General features: G+C 46.8%; 1 protein-coding gene across 1 annotated transcript in view; it reads right to left on the bottom strand.

The window, feature by feature from the left end:
• The window catches only part of UNC5C (unc-5 netrin receptor C), a 422,503-nt gene that overhangs the window by 15,625 nt on the left and 386,275 nt on the right, over positions 1–20,603 (bottom strand). Inside the window, exons 16-17 of the mRNA XM_006152415.2 lie at positions 18,768–19,001; positions 2,047–2,196 (exon numbers count right to left, since the gene is read on the bottom strand). Coding sequence (XP_006152477.1) covers positions 2,047–2,196; positions 18,768–19,001 — 384 coding nt within the window. The remainder of the gene's footprint in view (positions 1–2,046; positions 2,197–18,767; positions 19,002–20,603) is intronic.

The following is a 20,603-nucleotide window of genomic DNA, read 5'->3' on the forward strand; positions in this document are numbered from 1 at the left end:
AGCGTGTGTAGCCCACAGAAAGCACTCAGCCAGGGTGAGCTTGATTATTATTATTATTATTATTATTATTATTATTAAAATAGTACTTTCCGCTATCATTGGATAAAGCAAATTGCTCATTAAAGGAGGAGATTTGTGGGATTTTATGATGGTTGCAACCTAGATGAAAGAAGAAAGCAAAAGAAATGTGGTGAGAAAAGCCTAGAGCCTTCTCTCAGTCAGGGACTTTGCTATAGATGAGGGGATTTCAGAAGTCCCGGGAAAACTAGAATTAAAGCATGGGTTTATTTTGGTGCAGAAACTTTTGAAATCAATGCATACTTTGTTTATGGTACTCATTTTCCTTGGGCTTTTTGACCCCTCAGATAGGAATTTTTCAAGCAACTTCCCCAAAACTCATAGCTAACAAACTAGTAGGATTTGTGTTTATTTATACACACACACATGGTCAGAGGAGATGTGCTCACCAGAAAGCCATGGAACTTTCACACTGCATCTATTCTCCTCCATTGCTCCATCCTGTCAGGATTTGGGGCATTCATAAATATGTACCCAACATGTTTTTCAACCCAGGATTTGGGGCATGCATATGTACCTGGTATGTTTTTCAACCCACCAGGGCCAGGATTTGAACTGTGGTCAACTGTGTGGGATCTGGCACCATACATAGGGTTTAACCACTGCACTATGGCTGGCCCAAGCCAGTAGATTTGTTTCCCACAATTTATGTGTATTTGACAAAGGATAATAAGAATGTAGCTGAAAAGTCTTCCTCGTTCCTCTTGTGTGTTCTTGACTTCTGTTCAGAACTAGCAGCCAGGGGGCCGGCAGGTGGCATGGTGGGTAAGGGCGCTGAACTCCCACATGGCCGACTGTAGGTTGAATCCCAGACCTGGTGGCTTGCTTTCTCACTTACTTTCTCTCTCTCTCTCTCTCTCACTCTCACTCTGTCTCTCTCTGGTCAAATTAAAATAAATAAACAAAGAGGAATAAAATAATTCTTAAAAAAAAAAAAAAGAAGAAAGAAAGAAAGTACTAGCAGCCAGCTGTGGTTCTGGGTCGGTTCTGGGTCTGGGTGGGGTTTGTGTGCGTGTGGACATAGATTCGCAGCTTCCTTAAGTGTCTGCATCTCCTGGGAGAGGGGATTAGGCTCACAGCTCCATCAAAACAGTCAGTTTCCTGAGAGCTCAGGTGACATGGACAGAGGAGGTGGAAACCCCAGGAGGTCTGTGACGGTCCCACAGGTAGCTACACTGAGAGATCGGACCGGTGTTTTTATGCCTTTATCCAGTAAAATCCTGACTGGGTGTACTTTTACATACTATTTCTGTTCCCAAACTGGGGTTCTTTCTTCGTGTTCAGGTGAAGGCCACTATTTCCCTAGCAAGACAGGCCTCACTGTGTCACATGGGGGAACAGGGTCTTTCCAGTCTTCTCTGTGAGTGCATTTGAGGCTGTCTTTAAAAAGGTTTTAGTTTTTTGTGTTTTTTTTTTTGGGGGGGGGGAGGTTTTTGCCAGAGTGTATGCACTTGCCAGAGAGAGACAGAGAAAGGGAAAGTGAGAAGTTACACCCTGGGGGGGATGCCCACACCGCAATCCTTTCTCCTTCAGTTTCCTCTTTGGATTTTGGGCATGCATGCACACATGCGTGGTGTGATTTTCAAGCTGCTGGGTCTGGGACTTGAACTGTGGCGGGCCATGTGGGAGTCTAGTGCCTTGACCACGATGCAACCTACTGGCTCTTGAAGCTGCTGGTAATAATTCATTGTGAACATTTACTATGACAATGAATCAAAACGATAGCATTAGAAGTTTTTTTTGTTTACTACAAATAAAACAGAATTATTTAAAGGAGAATTTTTAGAAAAGCATTCCTTCAAATATATATGTAAGGCATTTTTCAAAAATCTGAAATAACCCCAAGCTCTTGGAGAAATGAGTACTGACGTGACTGGTTTCAAGGAAGGGGGTTTCCCGTGTCCATGTAAGTGGAGTCCTTTTTCTAGGAGCTGTCACCCAGTCTTTAGTTCAGTTTGGGCACCTTACCTGGTATTTAGCCAGCAATTTGCTCTTCCAGAGAGAATGGGCAACATCGTGGATCGACAGGCGCAGGTTGTGGGTGCTGCCTTTGAAATGAAGAGCCTTCGGTTCTTCTAGGAGCTGTCCTCCCATCTGTCTCTCAAGTTGTAGAACTTCCTAGAAGGACATGCCCCAAACCAAACGCACATTATTGACTTACATCACTGCTCCTAGGTCCTCCTCATTGGGTGGGAAAGTTTCCTCACCGTGCCTCCCAAATAGCGACCCAACTTGTATGACACCATGAACATCGCTTTTGTAGCCTTGGGACCCTTCATCTGAAGCCCCTGCCGTGTATATGCAGCTGACACTCCGTGTCGACCCACAAATCCACATCACACTGCTGTGGACCAAATCAGGGTCTGCCGTTACCAAATGATGAGTTTTTATTTTTGTACTTTTTCATGGGCAGAGGTACGTGTACTTGTTAGACACGGAGGGAGGGAGGGAGAGCATCCTCCCTTAAGGGGCTGGTCATAACACAGTCCCTTCTCTTCCATATTCCCATCCTGTCAGAATTTGGAGCATGCACACATGCACAAATTCACGGTATGTTTACTTGCCACCAGGGCTGGGAATTGAACTGCAGTTGGCCATGTGGGATCCAGCTCCCTGAATGACTAGGCCATAGAAATGGCTCCACAGGGGAATTTTTATTCAAATACTGGAGAATAACAATCAGAAGCCAAAACAGGGAGACCCCCAAAATAAGATGAAAAAAAGGTAGAAATATAAATATAGATAAGAAAATAGATTTTCAATGGACTTTTAGGGGAAGGAGCAAATAACTAGATGATAAGCCCATATCTTGAACTTGATAAAGTCAACCAACAAAACTTTGGAACTTATTTTAGAAATTTAATTCAGTCTCATGTTTCTTTATGTACTGAAGTGAAATCATAAAATTTTTCCTTAAAATAATCCATTATAGGGCCGGCAGGTGGCATGGTGGTTAAGGGTGCTGGACTCCCACATGACCGAATATGATTCGAGTCCTGGACCTGGTGGCTTGCTTTCTGATTCTCTGGTCAAATTAATAATAATAATAATAATAATAATAAATATAGTTAATTAAAATATTTTTTAAAAAGATGGTCAGTACTCTGTTTGACACACACACTGTCCCTCTCTGGTCAAATTAAGATAAATAAAGTTAAATAAAATAATTAATTTAAAAAATCCATTGTATAATTCCCATTATATAAAAGGAGAAATATGCTCATTCTATTAGAGGAAAATATTTTGATACAGATAAGGAAAGTTTTTCAACACCAAATATTAAAGAGTTAGTCAGATTAAATTTTAAAAAGAGAACCATGTTACTTAAGAATTGGGGTTGATTCAGTATTTGCTATGTACTTATACTGTAGGGATTTCAAGCGAAGATGAATTTTGTATACACCCCCAGTTCTCGCGCTGGTTCATGGGAGTTAATGAAGTGCTTCCAATGGCAGATGCAGTTATCCCCACAGTACCTGACCACTGTGATCAGTGAACAACCTACCCTGAGTCCCCTTTGCTGTCTGAACCATCCCTGTGCTCCCATGCCTTAAAAGTTTTGGGACCAACAGATGGTGTAAGGGTTACGTAGCTGGACTCCCACGTAGCTGACCGCTGTTCAAGTCCTAGACCCGGTAGCTTAAAACTCACGCCGGGCACATGTGTGTGCATGCACAAGAGCTGGAGAAGAGAATGGAGGAGAGGAGGTTGTGGTGTGGCCATGCCGCCCCCCCCAGAGGGGGGGTTGATTTCTCACTTTCTGTCTGTTTTTCTGCATCTCTGGCATGTGCATGGCACCCTATCATAAAAATTTCACAAAAAAATGGGGAAAAAAGTTTTAATGATACAAATGTAGGCAACTTGTAACCTTTCTTTTTTTACATGAGAGTCCAGGGAAAAAATAGATTTTCTCAAAGAAAAAATAGATCAAAATAGGATTTCCTTCTTTGGTGCTGTTTCCATAGAGCAGGAGTATGTGTCCACAGGAGGTCATTCACAATGCCGTATACAGATGTGGGGCACCTACCAGGGCAGTAAGCACAGGTGGGTCACAGTGAGGACGTTTGCTTATGAGGACCTGTCTCCTCCCCACTGGTACACCCTTCTGCCTCTGTCGCACGAATTCCAGTGCACGTATGTAACGTCCAGCAGGTGCAGAGCTCTTGGACATTGGTTAGATGGAAGCAGCTCGATTCAAGCTGCTGCTTAGCATCCACCATCTCTGGGTCAGGCCGCGATTCCACACAGCACGAGCCACCGAGGTGGAGGGAGTACTAGGTTCATGTGCAATGTGGTCTCCGTCAGGGACTCCTCCAATTAGTGTGTGATGGAGCCGTGAGGCAACAGCACGCTGACGCAGAGAAGCGTGTGCTGTGGCCTGAGACCACGGACCTGAGCTTTAATGTTCCTGACCGACGAGTGCAGTTCCTTGTGACAGGAGCCTGAGCTGTCAGCTGGCCACTTCGTCACACAGGTTGTGTCGCTGTGCCTGCAGCTCAGCAGGCTCCGAGGGTCCCCAGTAGGCCACCCTGGTCTTCCAGCCCAGAGTCATCCATGCTCTTTGTGGAATGGCCCCCACAACACTGCACACCCCATTCCTTGACAAGAGTCTGACCATGTGGAAATGGAGAAGAATAAGAAAAGCAAGGGTTAACTGCAGCTTCTGCTTCTGCAGGAAGGCATAATGAGCTTATGTTGATCATGTTCTGTGTCTCGTTAGCATAATAGAGAAAGCGGATGTTCCCGGCAAACCTGGCACCTGACAAATTCTAAAGCTAAAATGATGTTTGTTTATAAGCCATTAGAAGAAAAGAAACATAATTAGAAATCTTTGAGATTACAGTCATGCCAATCAATCAGTTCTAGCTTCTTTCCAGTACGCCCTAATTACCTCATCAAGACGTCTAAAGAGCAATCGATAGTAATTATCTGATTACTATAGATCTTCATTATGTCCAAATTATCTCCCTGGGATGTCTACAAGGAGATGCATTGTATTCTGGGAGGTAATTGTACCCAACAATGTCTGATCCACACCCCATCCCTGCAGTCAGCATGGAGAACATCAGCCCTTCTTGCTCGAGGACCATTGAAAACAATCTCAGCTGCCTACTAGCCATGACCTTGAGGGCCAGAAATCTAACACTACATTCTGATGCAAAGTCGAGGATGGGTCAGCCCAAGAGTAAGGTTCTTGGTTTCTTGAGCATGATCTCAACATCACGGGAAAGAGGTGGTGGGGAAAGAATCTGGACTGGCTTGGAGAGCTCTTTCTGCAAAGTACCACGGGGAGCCCACTTTCATAACGTGGGGCCAGGGAACACTCTCCAAAGCCTTACGCCCTCCACACTGCCATTGACCAGGAGTGCTGCAAAGCTGCTCCGCACAGTGAGGCGAACCAGCCACGTTCTCCCTTTTACCTGGACATGAACCCCAACAAGATAAATTGCCCATCACAACAGAGGCCTCTCAGTAGGTTTCTTGCGTATTCCTGACAGTTAACAAATTGAGTATGCATGTTTATTTATTTGTAAATGATATGCTTAGGTTAAAAAAAAAAAGTATAAGCTGAAAAATAAACACAAAACACACTGTCTTTTCTGCCTCCGAGGTTCATTGAGCCTGGTTGTGCCTTCGGGAGAAATCAGCCCACGAGTGAATGATTCAGTAAAAAGACTCTTAACCCAACTTAAACATTGTTTTTCCCTGGAAATCGGCAACTGGTATCATACTTGGATGTTTAACTTCAAGGGAATATAACAAAATAGAAGTCAAGAACCAAAGTGAGAATTAAACATAGTTAAGTGTGAATTAAAGAGTTATCGATCAATAAATAAAGCAACTCCCTGGAAACTAAAATAATCTAGAGCCGCACGAGTCATAGATGTCACGTCTGGCAAGTTCCTCTGTGGGCTTTGTACCGGAACACAGAAGAAGCCAGCCCACCTGATAGGCCTACAAGGCTTCTGCTCCACACTACTATGGTTTCCAGTGAAACCTAAGATTCCGCCTAAAAAGATGCTGAAACTGGTACTTCAGAACGCTTGGTTTTCTGAATTCCTTTGGCATGAAATCATTTTGGTTATTACATATGATACAGATATGTAAGAGGACATAAAATGACATACACATCCGTAAGCTAGGGCCGTGAGTTGTTTTCCTCGCTTTGTCTTCTGGGAGCATTCATGCATCGTCAGTGCGACATCAGGAACCATGCCAGGCTCGGGCACACAGACGAGTCAGTCCCTGTCCCTGCCTCATGCAGTACACTCAGCGCTACAGTCACTTCTAGACAGGCTGCTTTGGGATCACAAAGGTTAAGATACTCCACCCACCTTCAGAGAGAAAAAGAACACAACGTACTTAAGGTCAAAAGACTTAGGAAGACTTAAGAAAGATATCACGACCTTGGAAAGAAATGCCGTGATAGGAATTAGGATCATCTAGGCTCTTCGTTCTCCAGAATGTAAATGTCATGGTCCTCTGCAGTTGGTCTGTCCTGCAGGCTACACACCCAAGGCCCCAGAGACTGGTTCCGGCTCCGGGTGGAGCCACCTGCTGCTTGATGAACTTGCTCTGCTTATGTGAGAATGGGGTCAGTGTCTGACTTCCTCCTACAGGTCCATCCCACCCCTCTAACTTTGCCAAGAAAGGACACTCCCATGAGTTGTTTGTCAGAGCTAGGCAGTGGCATCGCTGATACACAACTGCACCACATGGGAAAGGTCCTGGGTTCACGTCCTGAGAGCTGCCTGAGGATACCAGGTGTGCACACACCTTTGATCTGGGCTGACTGAGACGGGAGGTGGATCGGGGTGAGAAGACCGGACTGGAGATGCTGCTCTGTCTATCTTTCTTGTGAATGAAATAAATAAGTAAACACACACACACACACACACCCAGTTAACATGGCAATACACCTGTCTACACACCTGGGAGAATCCACCGGTGGTGTCACTGGGAGCAGGCCCTCCGGGCCCAGAGCCTGGTGTCCACCAGGCTCTGAGCCATCCTGCAGGCTGGACTCCCCACAGTGCAGAGCTACCTCCCAGGCAGGCTCCCGGCCACCCCATACTGATTCCCAACACCGCGAGAGATTGCGCCATGGCAAGGACAAGGGAGTCCACGCAGAACGAGCAACTCCGCAATAACCAGTTAAGCCCAGTCCTTAGCCATGCCAAGCCATTAGCCTGGGCCACTAAGAGCCACATAAATCCAAGCTGCTCTGAGGGCCTCTGTGTGGAAAGGGAGCCTGTCTGGGCTAGACCCAGAGCTCTCCCACCGCCTGACAGAGACAGGCAAGAGGGAGGCTGTGCCCAGGGCTGTGGGGCTTGATCCCTCTCCCCGCTCTGTGTGACACCGGGCTTCGGTGGCTTCTGCTTCCCCTAGTTCCTTCTCTCAGTCCTTCCCAGCCTGGGCAAAAACCCCTTAAGTGTCAGTCTCACAACTACCACTCCTTGGGACCCCCAGGCAACCATGTGGCAGGCTCTTGGGGGCCTGAAGCACATGGCAGAGAATATGACCAGTCCTGCCTGCTGGAGCTGAAGCTGGCTACACAGCCCTGCAGAGAGGCGACTGTGAGGTTCCGGGGTGCTCCGGCAGGTCTGAGGACCTGTGCCCCCAGTGCTGGCTTTCCTCCCTACAACTCCTCTTCCCTCTGCCCCCCACCCCACACTACATGAGCAGCTTGTCCAGCCCACCCCCACTCTGAACTGCAGCACCTTCTTCCTTGGAGGCATCGGCTTCTCAGGGGTGTTATCCTGATAGTGGGTTATTTAGCTTTTAGCCCTTGGCCCTCTCTTGTTTTCTCCCCAGCTACCCTGTATTATTCTTCTCCTTTTCTTACTAGAAGAAACCTGCTCAGCCCCAGTAAGGGTAACACAGTGATTAAGCTATGTCTCTGGTAACCCCCTGAAATCTCCTCTTGAAAGGCTAATGGGAGGAAGTTACAGCAGGACTTTGTTTTACTTGGATATTATTTGTCGCTCTCGGTGGGAAACAAGACCCCACATGGTTGGACTTACTGCACCAGAAACCTAAGGTCAGTAGCAGAGGTGCAAGCAGGTGGAGGAGCGAGGGCAGGTCTGGAGGCCACCTCTGAGGTGAGGGTGTGAAGGCGGTAGTGGGGGCGGGCGCAATGGCAGCCAGCCCGTGCTGGGCGTAAGGCTTGGTTTGGTTTTCCCACTCTGCTCATTGGAGATGGCCGGCTCTCCACACTCTGTCCGCAGTGCTGGACAGAGCACTGGAGGCTGAGGGCTGCTGCTCAGCACCCTATGGTCACGGGGCTTTTGCCCTGGGACACACGGCTCTCCAAGGCTCAAAGACTGAGCCAGCAAACACTTGGGTCTCACACATGTTAAAGCCCAGAAACTGTACTGCCCGGTGTTTAAAAAATTCCCTCTGTGGGGACAGCAGATGGTTGAACTCCCACATGGCTGACTATGGTTCAATTCCTGGACCCGGTGGGTTGAAAACCATGCTGGGTGCATCTGTGTGCATGAGAGTGGAGGAGAAAGGACTGAGGGGTGGCCATTTCTGTGGGGGGTGATTTTGCACTTTCTCTCTCACCATCTCTGTCTCTCTCTAGCAAGAGCACATGCCATAAGGGAAAAACTTCTAAAAACAAAAATCTCCACCCCAGCCAGATTTTACAGAGTCTGCCCAGTTCTGGTTCCTTCTCTCCTCCTGGGTTGAAACCTGTCCTTGTCATTTGGGGATGAGGCACGTCTCTCTGCACCTGTCTCTGGTCCTCTGCTCACAGCTGTGGCTGGCACTCTTCAACACATAGGCTGAGAGAGCTGTCATGCCCCCATCCTGTCCCTCTCTGGCTCCAGGCCCTGAGTGCGGGGTCTCTGACTGCGGCCGACCTGCCCACCTGCTTGGTAGCCCTAACCCTACCACTAACTGCCAGCCCGTCTCCTGTCCTTCCATGTCCACGCTGGGGTCGGGGTGCCCTGCTCTCCCCGGCAGCGTGTCTGCCTGATTCATCCCTAAGAATGACGAGGCCGGGCTCCTGGCCATGTCAGACACTTCCCGTCAAAGCCACCGCTGGGCTCTGCCTGCTGTTCCCACAGCTGCCGCCCCCCCACACGCGGCCGAGCTGCCACTTCCAGCTGCCTGGTAGGGCTGTTTGTGACACTTAAAGCTACACGCCAAGCGGTGGCACTCCGGGAAGCGCCATGCCACTCGTCTACCTGGGGCAGACTCCTGAGGCAGGATTAGCTCCCACATCTGCGGTGGAGACAGGACTCCGAAGCCACTTTGTGTTTCTTTTCACCTCTGAGCACGTTACTTTGAAACTTCTGATTCGGTCTTCTGTGGCTACGGAGAGACATTCCTACAAACAGAGACTTAACCAACACGAACTTCCCCCAGCGGCGGTGGGGCGGGCGGCAGGGCGCTGCGGCATCCCAGAGCCACACAGGAGATCCGGGTTTGAACCCCGGGTTGACCAGACATGCTGGGAGCACCTGCTTCTGTGAAACTGGCTGGTAGGTTGGGTGGGTTGCAGTGTGGTGAGACCCTGTCAGGGTACCCCACTCCCTGCATGAACTGAATAAATACGTTAAGACCCCCAGCAACTCCTCTCCATTCTAGAGGCCGGGAGTCTGGCAGGTCTCGCTGGCTGACACCAAGCTGTCGGCTGGCTCCGGTCCTTTCTGGACAGTGCAGGGGAGAATTTGCTGTCCTCTCGTTTCCCCTTCCAGAGGTGGCTCACAATGCCCTCCCTCATCTTCAGATCCCACAGTCCATGTCCCTGACCCATGCCAGGGTCATATTTCTTTGTGACCACAGTGGGAACGGTCTCCTCTTTCTCTTTCTCTTTCTCTTTCTCTTTCTCTTTCTCTTTCTCTTTCTCTTTCTCTTTCTCTTTCTCTTTCTCTTCTTTCTCTTTCTTTCTTTCTTTCTTTCTTTCTTTCTTTCTTTCTCTCTTTCTCTCTCTCTTTCTTTCTTTCTTTCTTCTTTCTCTCTTTCTTTTTCTTTCTTCTTTCTCTTTCTCTTTCTTTCTTTCTTTTCCTCTTTCTTTTTTTAATTTATAGACCATAGATTAGTTTATTTTTAATACCCATCATGCCATGAATTCATAGTGAGTAGGTTCCAGAAGCTCAGGCTCCTTTCCATTGGTTCTCACAAAGTGTGCTTCTCTGGGTGGAGCAGGCTGGTGCTTCATTTGAACCCAGAGACCTTTCTCTTTGGTTCTTTCTTTTTCTGGTCATTTTTCTTAACATGTTTTAGGAAGCTGTCTCTGCTTTTGAGCACATCAATTCTCTTGGCAAGAATCTTGCCCTTAACTTGTTTACAGCAATGCCAACAGCATGCTGGGTAACACTGTAGACTCTTCCAGTTTTGCCATGGTAACATTTGTGGGCCACTCCCTCTTGAACAGTACCCATTCCCTTGATGTCCGCAATATCACCTTTCTTGTTTGCATGTATGTTATAAAGGAGCCACTCCATGTTTTCTAAAAGGCCTAGAGAACATATGTGGGTGCCTCTCCTCTTTTGTGTTTGTCATTTTGGTGAATTACTGGAAGACGGTGGTTCCAGCCAAAAGGCGAAAGTTCTCCACTTTCAAGAGCCCGGATGATGTACTGTGCCGCTGGCCAGCACATGCCAGTCTCCCTGGCCACACGAGGGGACGTACTCACGGGGGCTGAGCATTTATGTGCAGATAACATGGGCGGGGGCATTATTCCACCACAATGTCTAGTTGTCTTCTCTTTTCTCCCTCCTTCTCGTGAAGTGAATTCAGCATTGCAAGTCATTGCCAAGGCACCAGACAGGGTCAGGGCCAACTCTCAGGAGAAGGTCTAAATTTAGAGGCATGAAAACATTACTGAGACTCAATGGCTGACCCGCCAGAGTGCCGCGATGGGCCTATGCGGCTGGCAGGTGGCATGGTGACTAAGGTGCTGAAATTCCCCATGGCTGATCGTGGTTTAAGCCTTGCACCTGGTGGCTTGCTTTATCACTTTTCTTCTCTCTTTGATAAAATTAAAAGACAAAAGCTAATTCCATAAAAGAATTGGTAGGTCTGTAGCAGTATTGGGAGGATGTAGACTTCATTTGATGGAACGTTGAAATTTGAGGCCTCTGAGAGGTTACTGGGCATCAGTGTGGGGTCCCCGTGATGGCAATCTCAAGGGTTATCGGGATGCCCAGAAACATGCATGCACGTGGGCTCATGAGGCCCTCGTTGTGCCAGGTGATACTCTGGGCCACCCTCCTCTGATGTGGCACTTACACCCTGGATCCCAAACTCTGAGGTGTGCGAACTTCTCCTTGGATGACCACCCCAGTTTCTGGTGTTTCCATTTCTTGAGCACAGCATGACTACGCCATAGTCCCTTCCACACCCTGGGGAGCCTTTCACCCCCTCCCCCATGCTGTACCCAGTACTGAGCCGCGGATGAATGTATTCATTCCACCGCAGACAGAGGTTCTGCGAATACAAAACACAGGGCAGGCTGGCTCGGAGGCTGCTTGAGGGAACTGGAAGCAAAGGTAGAGTTAATGCGGCCAACCCGCGGAAGGCCAGCCTTAGAAAGCCAGGGAGAGGCAGATGGAGGGGTTCTAGGTTCAGGGAGGTCACAGCTTGCCACAGAGGAAGCTTTAGAAGGATACTGGCAGGGAAGGTGACAGGTGGCAGGGTGGAAATAACACCACCTTCTTTTATAAAGCTGCCTACGCCTGCGGCTCGTCATACAACTCAGCGGGGCTTCGTCCAACCTACTTTCCTCCGCCGCCACCTTTCAGGGTTTCTTCCATTCTTCTCTCATCTTTTTACATTTGTGCAGAGTTTCCATATACAGCCTAATTAGGGGATGTGAAACAGAGTTAAACCAAGGAGACTCTCCCCCACGCCAACCGACTCCGCAGAGAAAGCCAGCCTGGGTTAATGCACATTAGACAAGCCTGCATCCGCCAGAACTCCACGTCCCTCACTGCGCCTGGTCTGCCTGCAGAAAGCTCCCCCCGCAGGCCATGAACCCCAGAGTTCAGTCTAAAACTCTCAATGACAGAAGGAGAATCTCATCCACTGTACCCCTTGGTTAGTGGGGCACAGATTACTTATCTCCAAGTAGATGTATATTTCTCCTTGGGTGCTTTTAAATGTATCCCAAATATAACCTTGTTCTCTGTTAATTTCTGGTCTGTTTATACTGGGATTTAAGTCTTTGCAAATAATGAAAGGAAAACATCATTTTTATTACTTTAGTCATCTGTAGAGAAGGGGAAAAGCAAAGCTCTGATACACCAAATGCAATCTTTCAATAGGCTTGACCTCTCTATTTGAGTTGAATCTAAACTGTTCTCACGATTCTCAGCATCTTTATTTCTTTATGGGAACTCAACTCCAGCATTGCACCTGCTGGTCCTTTAAGCACATGCACAGGGGAAAAACTCCACCTGCAAGGTGTATAAAAGAATTCCACGGTCTCCCAGCAGCCCTGACTTCTATTCTGGTAGTCACTGCTGGCATTCTAATTCTACATCAAATGCTTGCAAGTGGCTAAACGCAGCTTTTAAGTTTCAGGTGACCGTTTTTGCCCCCAGGCTTAACAAAACTCAAGGAAGTTGAAACAAAATTTGCCAAACTTGCAGAAGTGAGTGGGGAGATGAAAGAATGCATCCAGGTTGCTAAGACTAACTGATAAAGAGGTCTCCTTCCCCCTCCCCTGCCCATGTCATGGCTAATATGACCACATATGATAAAAAGTGATAATTAATATTCTTGACACACATTTAACTCTAATCTTTGGGCCAGAGTCTTTTTGCAGCAGCTCTTAAGAACTGTGAGAATCATGACCTTGAGGATGAGTGCTCCCTGGGTATTCGTCTCTGTCCTGTCCAGCATTTCTGTGAGTTTTGTGCAGTTCAGAAAGACTCTCTAGCCTGTAGGGGTAACTCTAAGAAAATATCGTATGTGGGGAGGTGCCCGGAGGAGGGCACCTAGGCTGGAGGTGGAGGTGGCAAGAAGTGGATCTGGCATGAACAGGAAGCAGAGCTCCGTTTCAGCAGAGTGCAGATTAGGTGAGAAGAGGCTGAAGTGACAGGTCTGGAGGTGGAAGGACAGCAGTGTGTGGGGAGATGCCCTCCTCCGGGCACCATTTGCTAGGCTGGAGGTGGAGGTGGCAAGAAGTGGATCTGGCATGAACAGGAAGCAGAGCTCCGTTTCAGCAGAGTGCAGATTAGGTGAGAAGAGGCTGAAGTGACAGGTCTGGAGGTGGAAGGACAGCAGTGGAGGGAGTGTCCACTGAGCGCTAAGGCACTGCTAAGCATGAAGGGGGCTGTGACACCATTGGGAACTTCACAAGAGGAAGAGAGACTTGGAAGAACTCTGAGAAATCTGATCATTCAAGAAAACATAAATAAAAGCACTGTGAGAACCAGGGGAGGCACTGGGTCAGATACTGGTTGATCATGATAGACATCATCAGAAATGTGCATCAATTTACAAGGAGAAGCAGAAGCTTGTTCTTTGTCAGCTCTGGGCATGAGAAAAGCCTGCAGCAGTGCAAAATGATGAGAGATTTCAGGTAGAAGTGGGTTTCCCACAAGCAAAGGCAACAGATGAGGGTCTGTGGGCCAGGAGACCACAGAAGGTTGAGGACATTTTCCTTAAGAACAAAGGGGAGGACCAGCAGATGCCACAACGGTTATGTCTCTGGGCTCCCATGTAGTCGACTGCTATTCAAGTCCTACACCTGGTAGCTTAAAACTCACGCCAGGTGCATGTGATGTGTACCCAAAATACCAAGAGGAGAATGGAAGAGTAGGGATTGTGGCATGGCTATCATCCCTGGGGGAGTTGCTTTTTCACTTTCTCTCTCTCTCTATCTCTCTCCAGTGAACACACATGTCCCATAGCAAAAAACAAAACAAAACAAAACAAAACAAAAACTCTTAAAAAATAATAAAAGAACAAAGGGCAGCCTCCATACACCCCATGTGCAAGATGGAGGGCCAGGTAGTTAGGGTCAGAAAGGGAGAGTGCCATGGGGAGATCTTGGCCATAGGGCAGCTGCTCATAGAGGTGAGATCTAGAACATGTTCAGCTGGAGGACACGTGATGTGGGATGATGTGAAGGCTACTGCAATAAATTTGGGCAAAGGAACTGTGACTTAAGTAGCAATTGTGAATTTAGAAAGTTGTGGGAATAAAATGGGTGGACAGAGAACACAGGCAAACTGCTGGGGTGGGACTATGTAGAATTCTGTGCTAAGGAACCCACACTCAGAAGCAGCGAGAGAAGAAAGATCCAGTCCATGATGTAGAGAGATGCCCAGAAAGTAGTCATGGGGCATGAGCAGGATTAGAACGCTGGGCCTTCTGGTTAGTAGAGGGTATGAGCCTCACCGCAGGCATTGTGAAGTGCTTCCTGGAAGATCCAGTGGCAGTTTACATGAGCGGGTGAAAGAAATGGAGAGAGAATGTATTTGAAGATGTAGAAAAGTTTGTCCTTAATAATATTAAAGTTGCGAAAAGATTTGTGGCAGTGTTTTGGACAATGTGTTTTAACCAAGGCTGCACAACAGAATAACCCGGTGGGCATTAATAAGAAGCACCAACAGACTGATTAGATCAGAACTTGGTATGGTAGGGCCCTGGAGTGAATCTTTGTGAAAGTGCCTCAGCTTGGTCTTCCGTGCTCTGAGATTGAGAACTATTGATTACAGGAAAGCATGGCTCAGGAGGGGCAGGCCTGAAGCAGGAGGAGGTGTTTGGCATAGACACTGTCATAGACAGGGTTTATGGGTAAAAGCAAGTAGAGAAACAGAGACAGGGAGAGAGGCTGGCAGGGAATTTTTTTTTTTTTAAAGAATGATTTATTTATTATTTTTTAATTTGACCAGAGAAAGATAGAGAGAAAGTGGGAAAGCAAGCTGCCAGGTCAGGATTTGAACCGTGGTTGGCCATGTGGGAGTCCAGTGCTTCAACCACCGCGCCACCTGCTGGCCCCCTGGCAGGCAATGTTAGCAGATGGGGTGCCAAGGAGGCAGGATTTCAGTAACAGAAAATCATTTCGAGCTAATTGGTCCCAAGGTTCCAATCCAAGCGTGGGTGTGAGGTGGTGGTAGCTCAGCCGAACTGTCTCTCCAATGTGCTGGATAGGCCGTTTACCTACAACTCGGATTTGGGCATCTCTGCATTATTAAAAGGCCACAAGGTGCAAGAAAGCCTCATCCATTATTCATATTTGTTTCAGGCTAAGTGCTGGATCCCCAGATGCTGAGAATTTATAAATGTCTATTTGGAAAACATTGACCATGAGGCAAGCTGCTCTTGAATCGTTCCACTGCCTAAAGCTGTTTGTCAGTCTTCCTGGGTATTGACCAGTTGAAGCAAGCTGCCAGGTCAGGATTTGAACCGTGGTTGGCCATGTGGGAGTCCAGTGCTTCAACCACCGCGCCACCTGCTGGCCCCCTGGCAGGCAATGTTAGCAGATGGGGTGCCAAGGAGGCAGGATTTCAGTAACAGAAAATCATTTCGAGCTAATTGGTCCCAAGGTTCCAATCCAAGCGTGGGTGTGAGGTGGTGGTAGCTCAGCCGAACTGTCTCTCCAATGTGCTGGATAGGCCGTTTACCTACAACTCGGATTTGGGCATCTCTGCATTATTAAAAGGCCACAAGGTGCAAGAAAGCCTCATCCATTATTCATATTTGTTTCAGGCTAAGTGCTGGATCCCCAGATGCTGAGAATTTATAAATGTCTATTTGGAAAACATTGACCATGAGGCAAGCTGCTCTTGAATCGTTCCACTGCCTAAAGCTGTTTGTCAGTCTTCCTGGGTATTGACCAGTTGCATCTTTTACTAATGAAAACAATCAAGGTTATTGTAGAAAATACAACATTTTTGCATGGATTTGTGTGTATGTCTGTTGAGAAGACAGGTTGAGAGTGCCTGAGTATACAAATATGCGTGTGAATATAAAATGTGCTTATCAAATAGTGCAAATATGCTAGAGAAAATTCATGGCATGCTTTTTTTTTTTTTTTTTTTTTTTTTTTTTTTTTCTGACCAGCAAAAAAAAAAGAAAACCCCCCCACACTTTTTTTTTTTTTAATCAGGCCCCATGGCTCCCCTACAGAAAAAAAAAATTCTTTAAGAAAAATTTAAGTCTAGCCTGATTTCTATCCATGCGGTGCCTTAGAAGTATCACATGCACGAGGAATGTAAAAGAGAAAACCTTAAGCTTTACGCTGGAACTGGGGGGGTGCCATCATTTATTCAATACCAGAAACTCCTGCAGGCCGGACCATCAAAACATGCCCAGCGACCAACCAGGTCTTCTCCTCAGCCCTGAGACTGTCCTGGTCAAATCCACCAAGAGGGACAGATTTTCTCAATAGTCTCCCTAGCTGGGCTCCTTTTTCCACTGTGTCCCTTAACATCTGTTCCCTAGGAGTCTAATTCTCAGGGGACCCAACCTGCAGCATTTAGTTTTCAGGACCTAGAACCACTCTCTGGATGGAAACTCCAGAAGGAAAGATCCTGATATTCAGGAAAAAATGTCTTCCCTTGGCCTCCTCAACTCCTTTTCCATCCACATCTTTCCTTCCTCCTCTGGGTGCCAGTCCTTCCTGAGCTCATGGCTGGTTGCCCCATCTCCTCCCTGTGCTGTAGACATGGCTCTGCAAGCAGCCCTGCTGGGGAGCAGTGAGCCCAGGCTGCTGGGCCCTGGACACTGCTTTCTCCACGAATAGCTGTGTGATCTAGAGCAACCTACTCGTGAACCCTCCTGTGCCTTGGGTGGCACATCTGTGAAATGGAGAGCGTGGTACCTTGCAGGGTTGGTGAAGATGAAAGAAGTTACTATAACATTTAGAATTACGCCCAGCATACAGAAAGAGCTCAGTGATGTTTATTATTTTCATGCTCATTTCCTCCTACTCTCTTGATAGTCTCCCCAAGTGTGCTGGTTGACAAATATTAATATAATTAGGATGGTTCTTAATCCTCTGTCTGAGGATCTGCTTTCTGTTCAGAGAACCACACCTGTATTTCCATCCCTTGTGTGTCTTTTTCTAGATACCCAATTCATACCTCTAATTCAGTATTCCAAGAAAAAAAAAAGCACAATTATAGACTGGGTGTTCGTGTCTGCCAATTCTTATGTTGTAATCCTAGCCCTCATTGTGATGGTATTAGAAGGCAGGATCTTTGGGAGGTACTTGGATCATAAGGACACTTGGTATTAGACGGTATTAGAAGGCAGGATCTTTGGGAGGTACTTGGATCATAAGGATAGAGTCCTCAAGAATGGGTTGAATTGACCTTACGAAAGAGAACCCAGACAGTTCTCCACCCTTCTCTCTGCAAGGGAGGACACAGTGAAGTGAGAATTCAGCACCATGTAACCCTCATTGAAGCCCAGCTATACTGTCACCCTGATCTAGGACTTGCAGCCTCCAGAACCATGAGGAAAATTGTTTGTTGTTTAAGCCGCTTGTTTTGTGGTACATTGTTATAACAGCCTGCACTGACTAAGGCACTGTCTCTAGACCTTAAAGTATCTGCCCCTGCGTTTGCCACTGCTTCTTAGAAGCAGAAGCTTGATCTCTGTAACACACCTTCAGTGTTAGTCCCAGACCCTGTAGATGCTGCTGGAACCAGATCCCAGATCTTCTGTACTTCTCGCTTCTCTGTCATCACCCCAGCTCAGCCAGACACTCCTTCTTAAGTAGACGCTATCTTTCCAGTGAAGCCAGACTAACATTTCTAACATACATTTCTAATTTTGTCTTTCTTCTGGTTAAATCCTTCTAGTTTCCATTAAGTTGAAAAGTACAGTTATGGAACTTCTCAACTGCTCTCTCTGGCAGTCAAGGTCCAGTGCAATCACCCCCTACCTATCATTCTAGGCTTACTGGAAATTACAGTCCTGCCTAGATCTGCATTTATCGTCACCTCTCTGTTCATCCACGCTGCTCCTTGCACCCAGAAATCTTGTGTCTTTCCCCATGACTGCTGGTGAAAATCCTTTTTCCACCAGGGTCAGTCTCCAATGTTAGCTTTTGTTTCCCCTCCAGATTTGATCTTCCATCTGAACTCCTGCAGAAGCCTGCATCTCAGCTGTAGCACTGATGACACTGGATCATCTCGTCTTTGCCATACTTCCTTTTATTCCTCCCTCTACATCATAACTTCTTCAAAGGCACTTATTATATTCCTTAGAGCTTCAAATGGAATAAAACGAATGGTAATAATCGCACTAGGAATTAAGCTCATTTATTCTGCAAAGCAGCAGCCTGTTGTCAAATGCCAATGCGCTCCCTCACAGCCCTCATAAAAAGAATGGAAAAGCATATAAATGCAGTAGCACACGAGAGGAACATACAGTGTGAGCAATTATGCCAATTCCTTTTATAGGAAGAACGCAGCTGAAATAAACACGAAAGCAGGTAATTTACCATCCACAGACCTCATTGCCAAATTCTTCTAAATTTTTCATTAAAAGAAATCAAGGAAGGTAAACAAAAGTAGCCCTTGGGAAAAATCAGCATAAAGGAAACAGCTCGTATATCAGTGTGGCATCAGAGAAACGTCTGCATTATCTGGCCAAACAGTGTGGTCACACACTTGGAGCATGCACACAGACCCATGCCAGTGAGTGCACACACGTCCATCCTTTGCCTCCATCCAGGTGGAGGTGAAGAAGGCGGGGTAGGCAGATGCTCCTACCTTTAGGGCATCCTGGGTGTCATCCAGGCAGTAGATGCGGATGCTGTACTCCAGCGACGAGCAGCAGACGGGCCCGAAGATGGCCAGCTTCAGGCGCTTGGCGGCCGCTTTGGTGGCAGACTGCCCGACCAGGGCATAGGTGCTGAGGTTCTCCACGAGGATGTGGCAGGCGTCGGCATCGAGCTGGACGTAGCAGGGGGTGGTGAAGTTCTCTTCTCCAACCACCACCACGTCCTGGGCAGGAGAGAAGGGGCCATGGTTAAGCCGTGGAGGCCTTGGGCTGGCCACCGTGGGCACGGGGGATGTGGTGGGAGGGCATGGCCTCTTCTCTGGAATCGTGATTACTCTTTCCTTTCTCCGGCTTTCCGATCCCTCGACATCCACTCTTGATCATCATCTCCCTTTCTACCATTGTCTTTACACCGGTACTATTTTTTTTATTTAGATGCTGTTTACTTAGCCCTTTTTGTTCTTCAGAAAATCTACATGATCAGAATCTACATGAAGATCTAGTAGATGATCATTGACTATGCTTTTAACGTCAGTGTACCTGAGTTGATTATCTGCTTCAGATAATTTTATGTTTTAATCTCTAAATTTCTTATGTAACCCAAAAGGGTGATTTTATTATAATGTCATTAAAGCATAGCAATTTTCCCTAAAAATCTACATGCTTGAAAAGAATTAGAGAAAGGAAGGTATTTACAGTACTATTCTACTAGGTTCCAAAATTCACCTGCCAGTAACTTCTGCCACTGCTTCTCCTAAGGAATTTTGTTACCAGACCCTATGGGAAACAAGATATGGTAAATGCCATGTTTTTAAGACATTTTTCTCTGTTGTTTTCCATGTAAACCACCAACAGTGTTATTTTTAGACTTTGAAAATATGAAGCAACAAGGGCCAGCAGGTGGTATAGTGGTTGAGGTGCTAGACTCCCATGTGGCCAACCATGGTTTAAGTCCTGGACCCGGTGGCTTGAAACTCACCCTAGGCATGTGTGCATGCATGCCCAAAATCCCGAGAAGAGAACAGAGCAGAAGAGATTGGGGCATGGCCATTCCCATAGGGGTGATTTTTTACTTTTTTCTCTCTCTGTCTCTCTGGTGAGTACATGTGCCCTATAGCAAAAATCTCTCAAAAAATATAAAGCAATAAATAAAAACAAGTGAAAGTGATGATTTTTATAAAAATAGTTCTTAATTCAACCAGATTTCCATTTATCCAAATGACTCAGTCCACACACACACAAATAATCTAAAAGACCAAGCATAGGATTCATAAGTCAAGGATTGTAATTCCAGATGCCTCCTGGGCAGCCGGGTAATGGAAATGTATGAAGTAGATAGGGCAGAAGACGATGGGGAGTGGTGGAGACTATGGTGCAACACAGGTCAGTTTCCACCCGGCTGCAGCCATGGCTGAAAACAGGACGGCAGGCTCAGTGAATTTTCTGAGAAGCTGGAAGTTAAGATTTTTATGTGTAATCTTCCAACTTCCAATGAATTCAGATTTAAAAGAGAAGTTCATGTGGGAGAAATAAAACACATGCGTGTGCATGATTCAGTCTCTGAATAAGGCTATTTAATCTTCACAGAGGCCGGAAGCGTTTCTACTTTGCTTCCCACTGTATCCCAGTGGATCTGGCCCAGTAAATGTCCAATAACCATTTCTTGAAAAAAATGAATGAATGTCTCATCACAAATGTAGTCCCCAGAGCTAGACAAAGATTTGAAAGAAGTAGCCACCTCAGGTGGTCATTTATTAGTTAGGTCTTAGAATATTGTCCGAGTAATACAGAGCTGTTTTAATAGCATCGGGGAAATCATTTCTTCT

Source organism: Tupaia chinensis, unplaced genomic scaffold (assembly GCF_000334495.1).
Source record: "Tupaia chinensis unplaced genomic scaffold, TupChi_1.0 Scaffold000353_1, whole genome shotgun sequence".
Classification (NCBI taxonomy): Eukaryota; Metazoa; Chordata; class Mammalia; order Scandentia; family Tupaiidae; genus Tupaia; species Tupaia belangeri.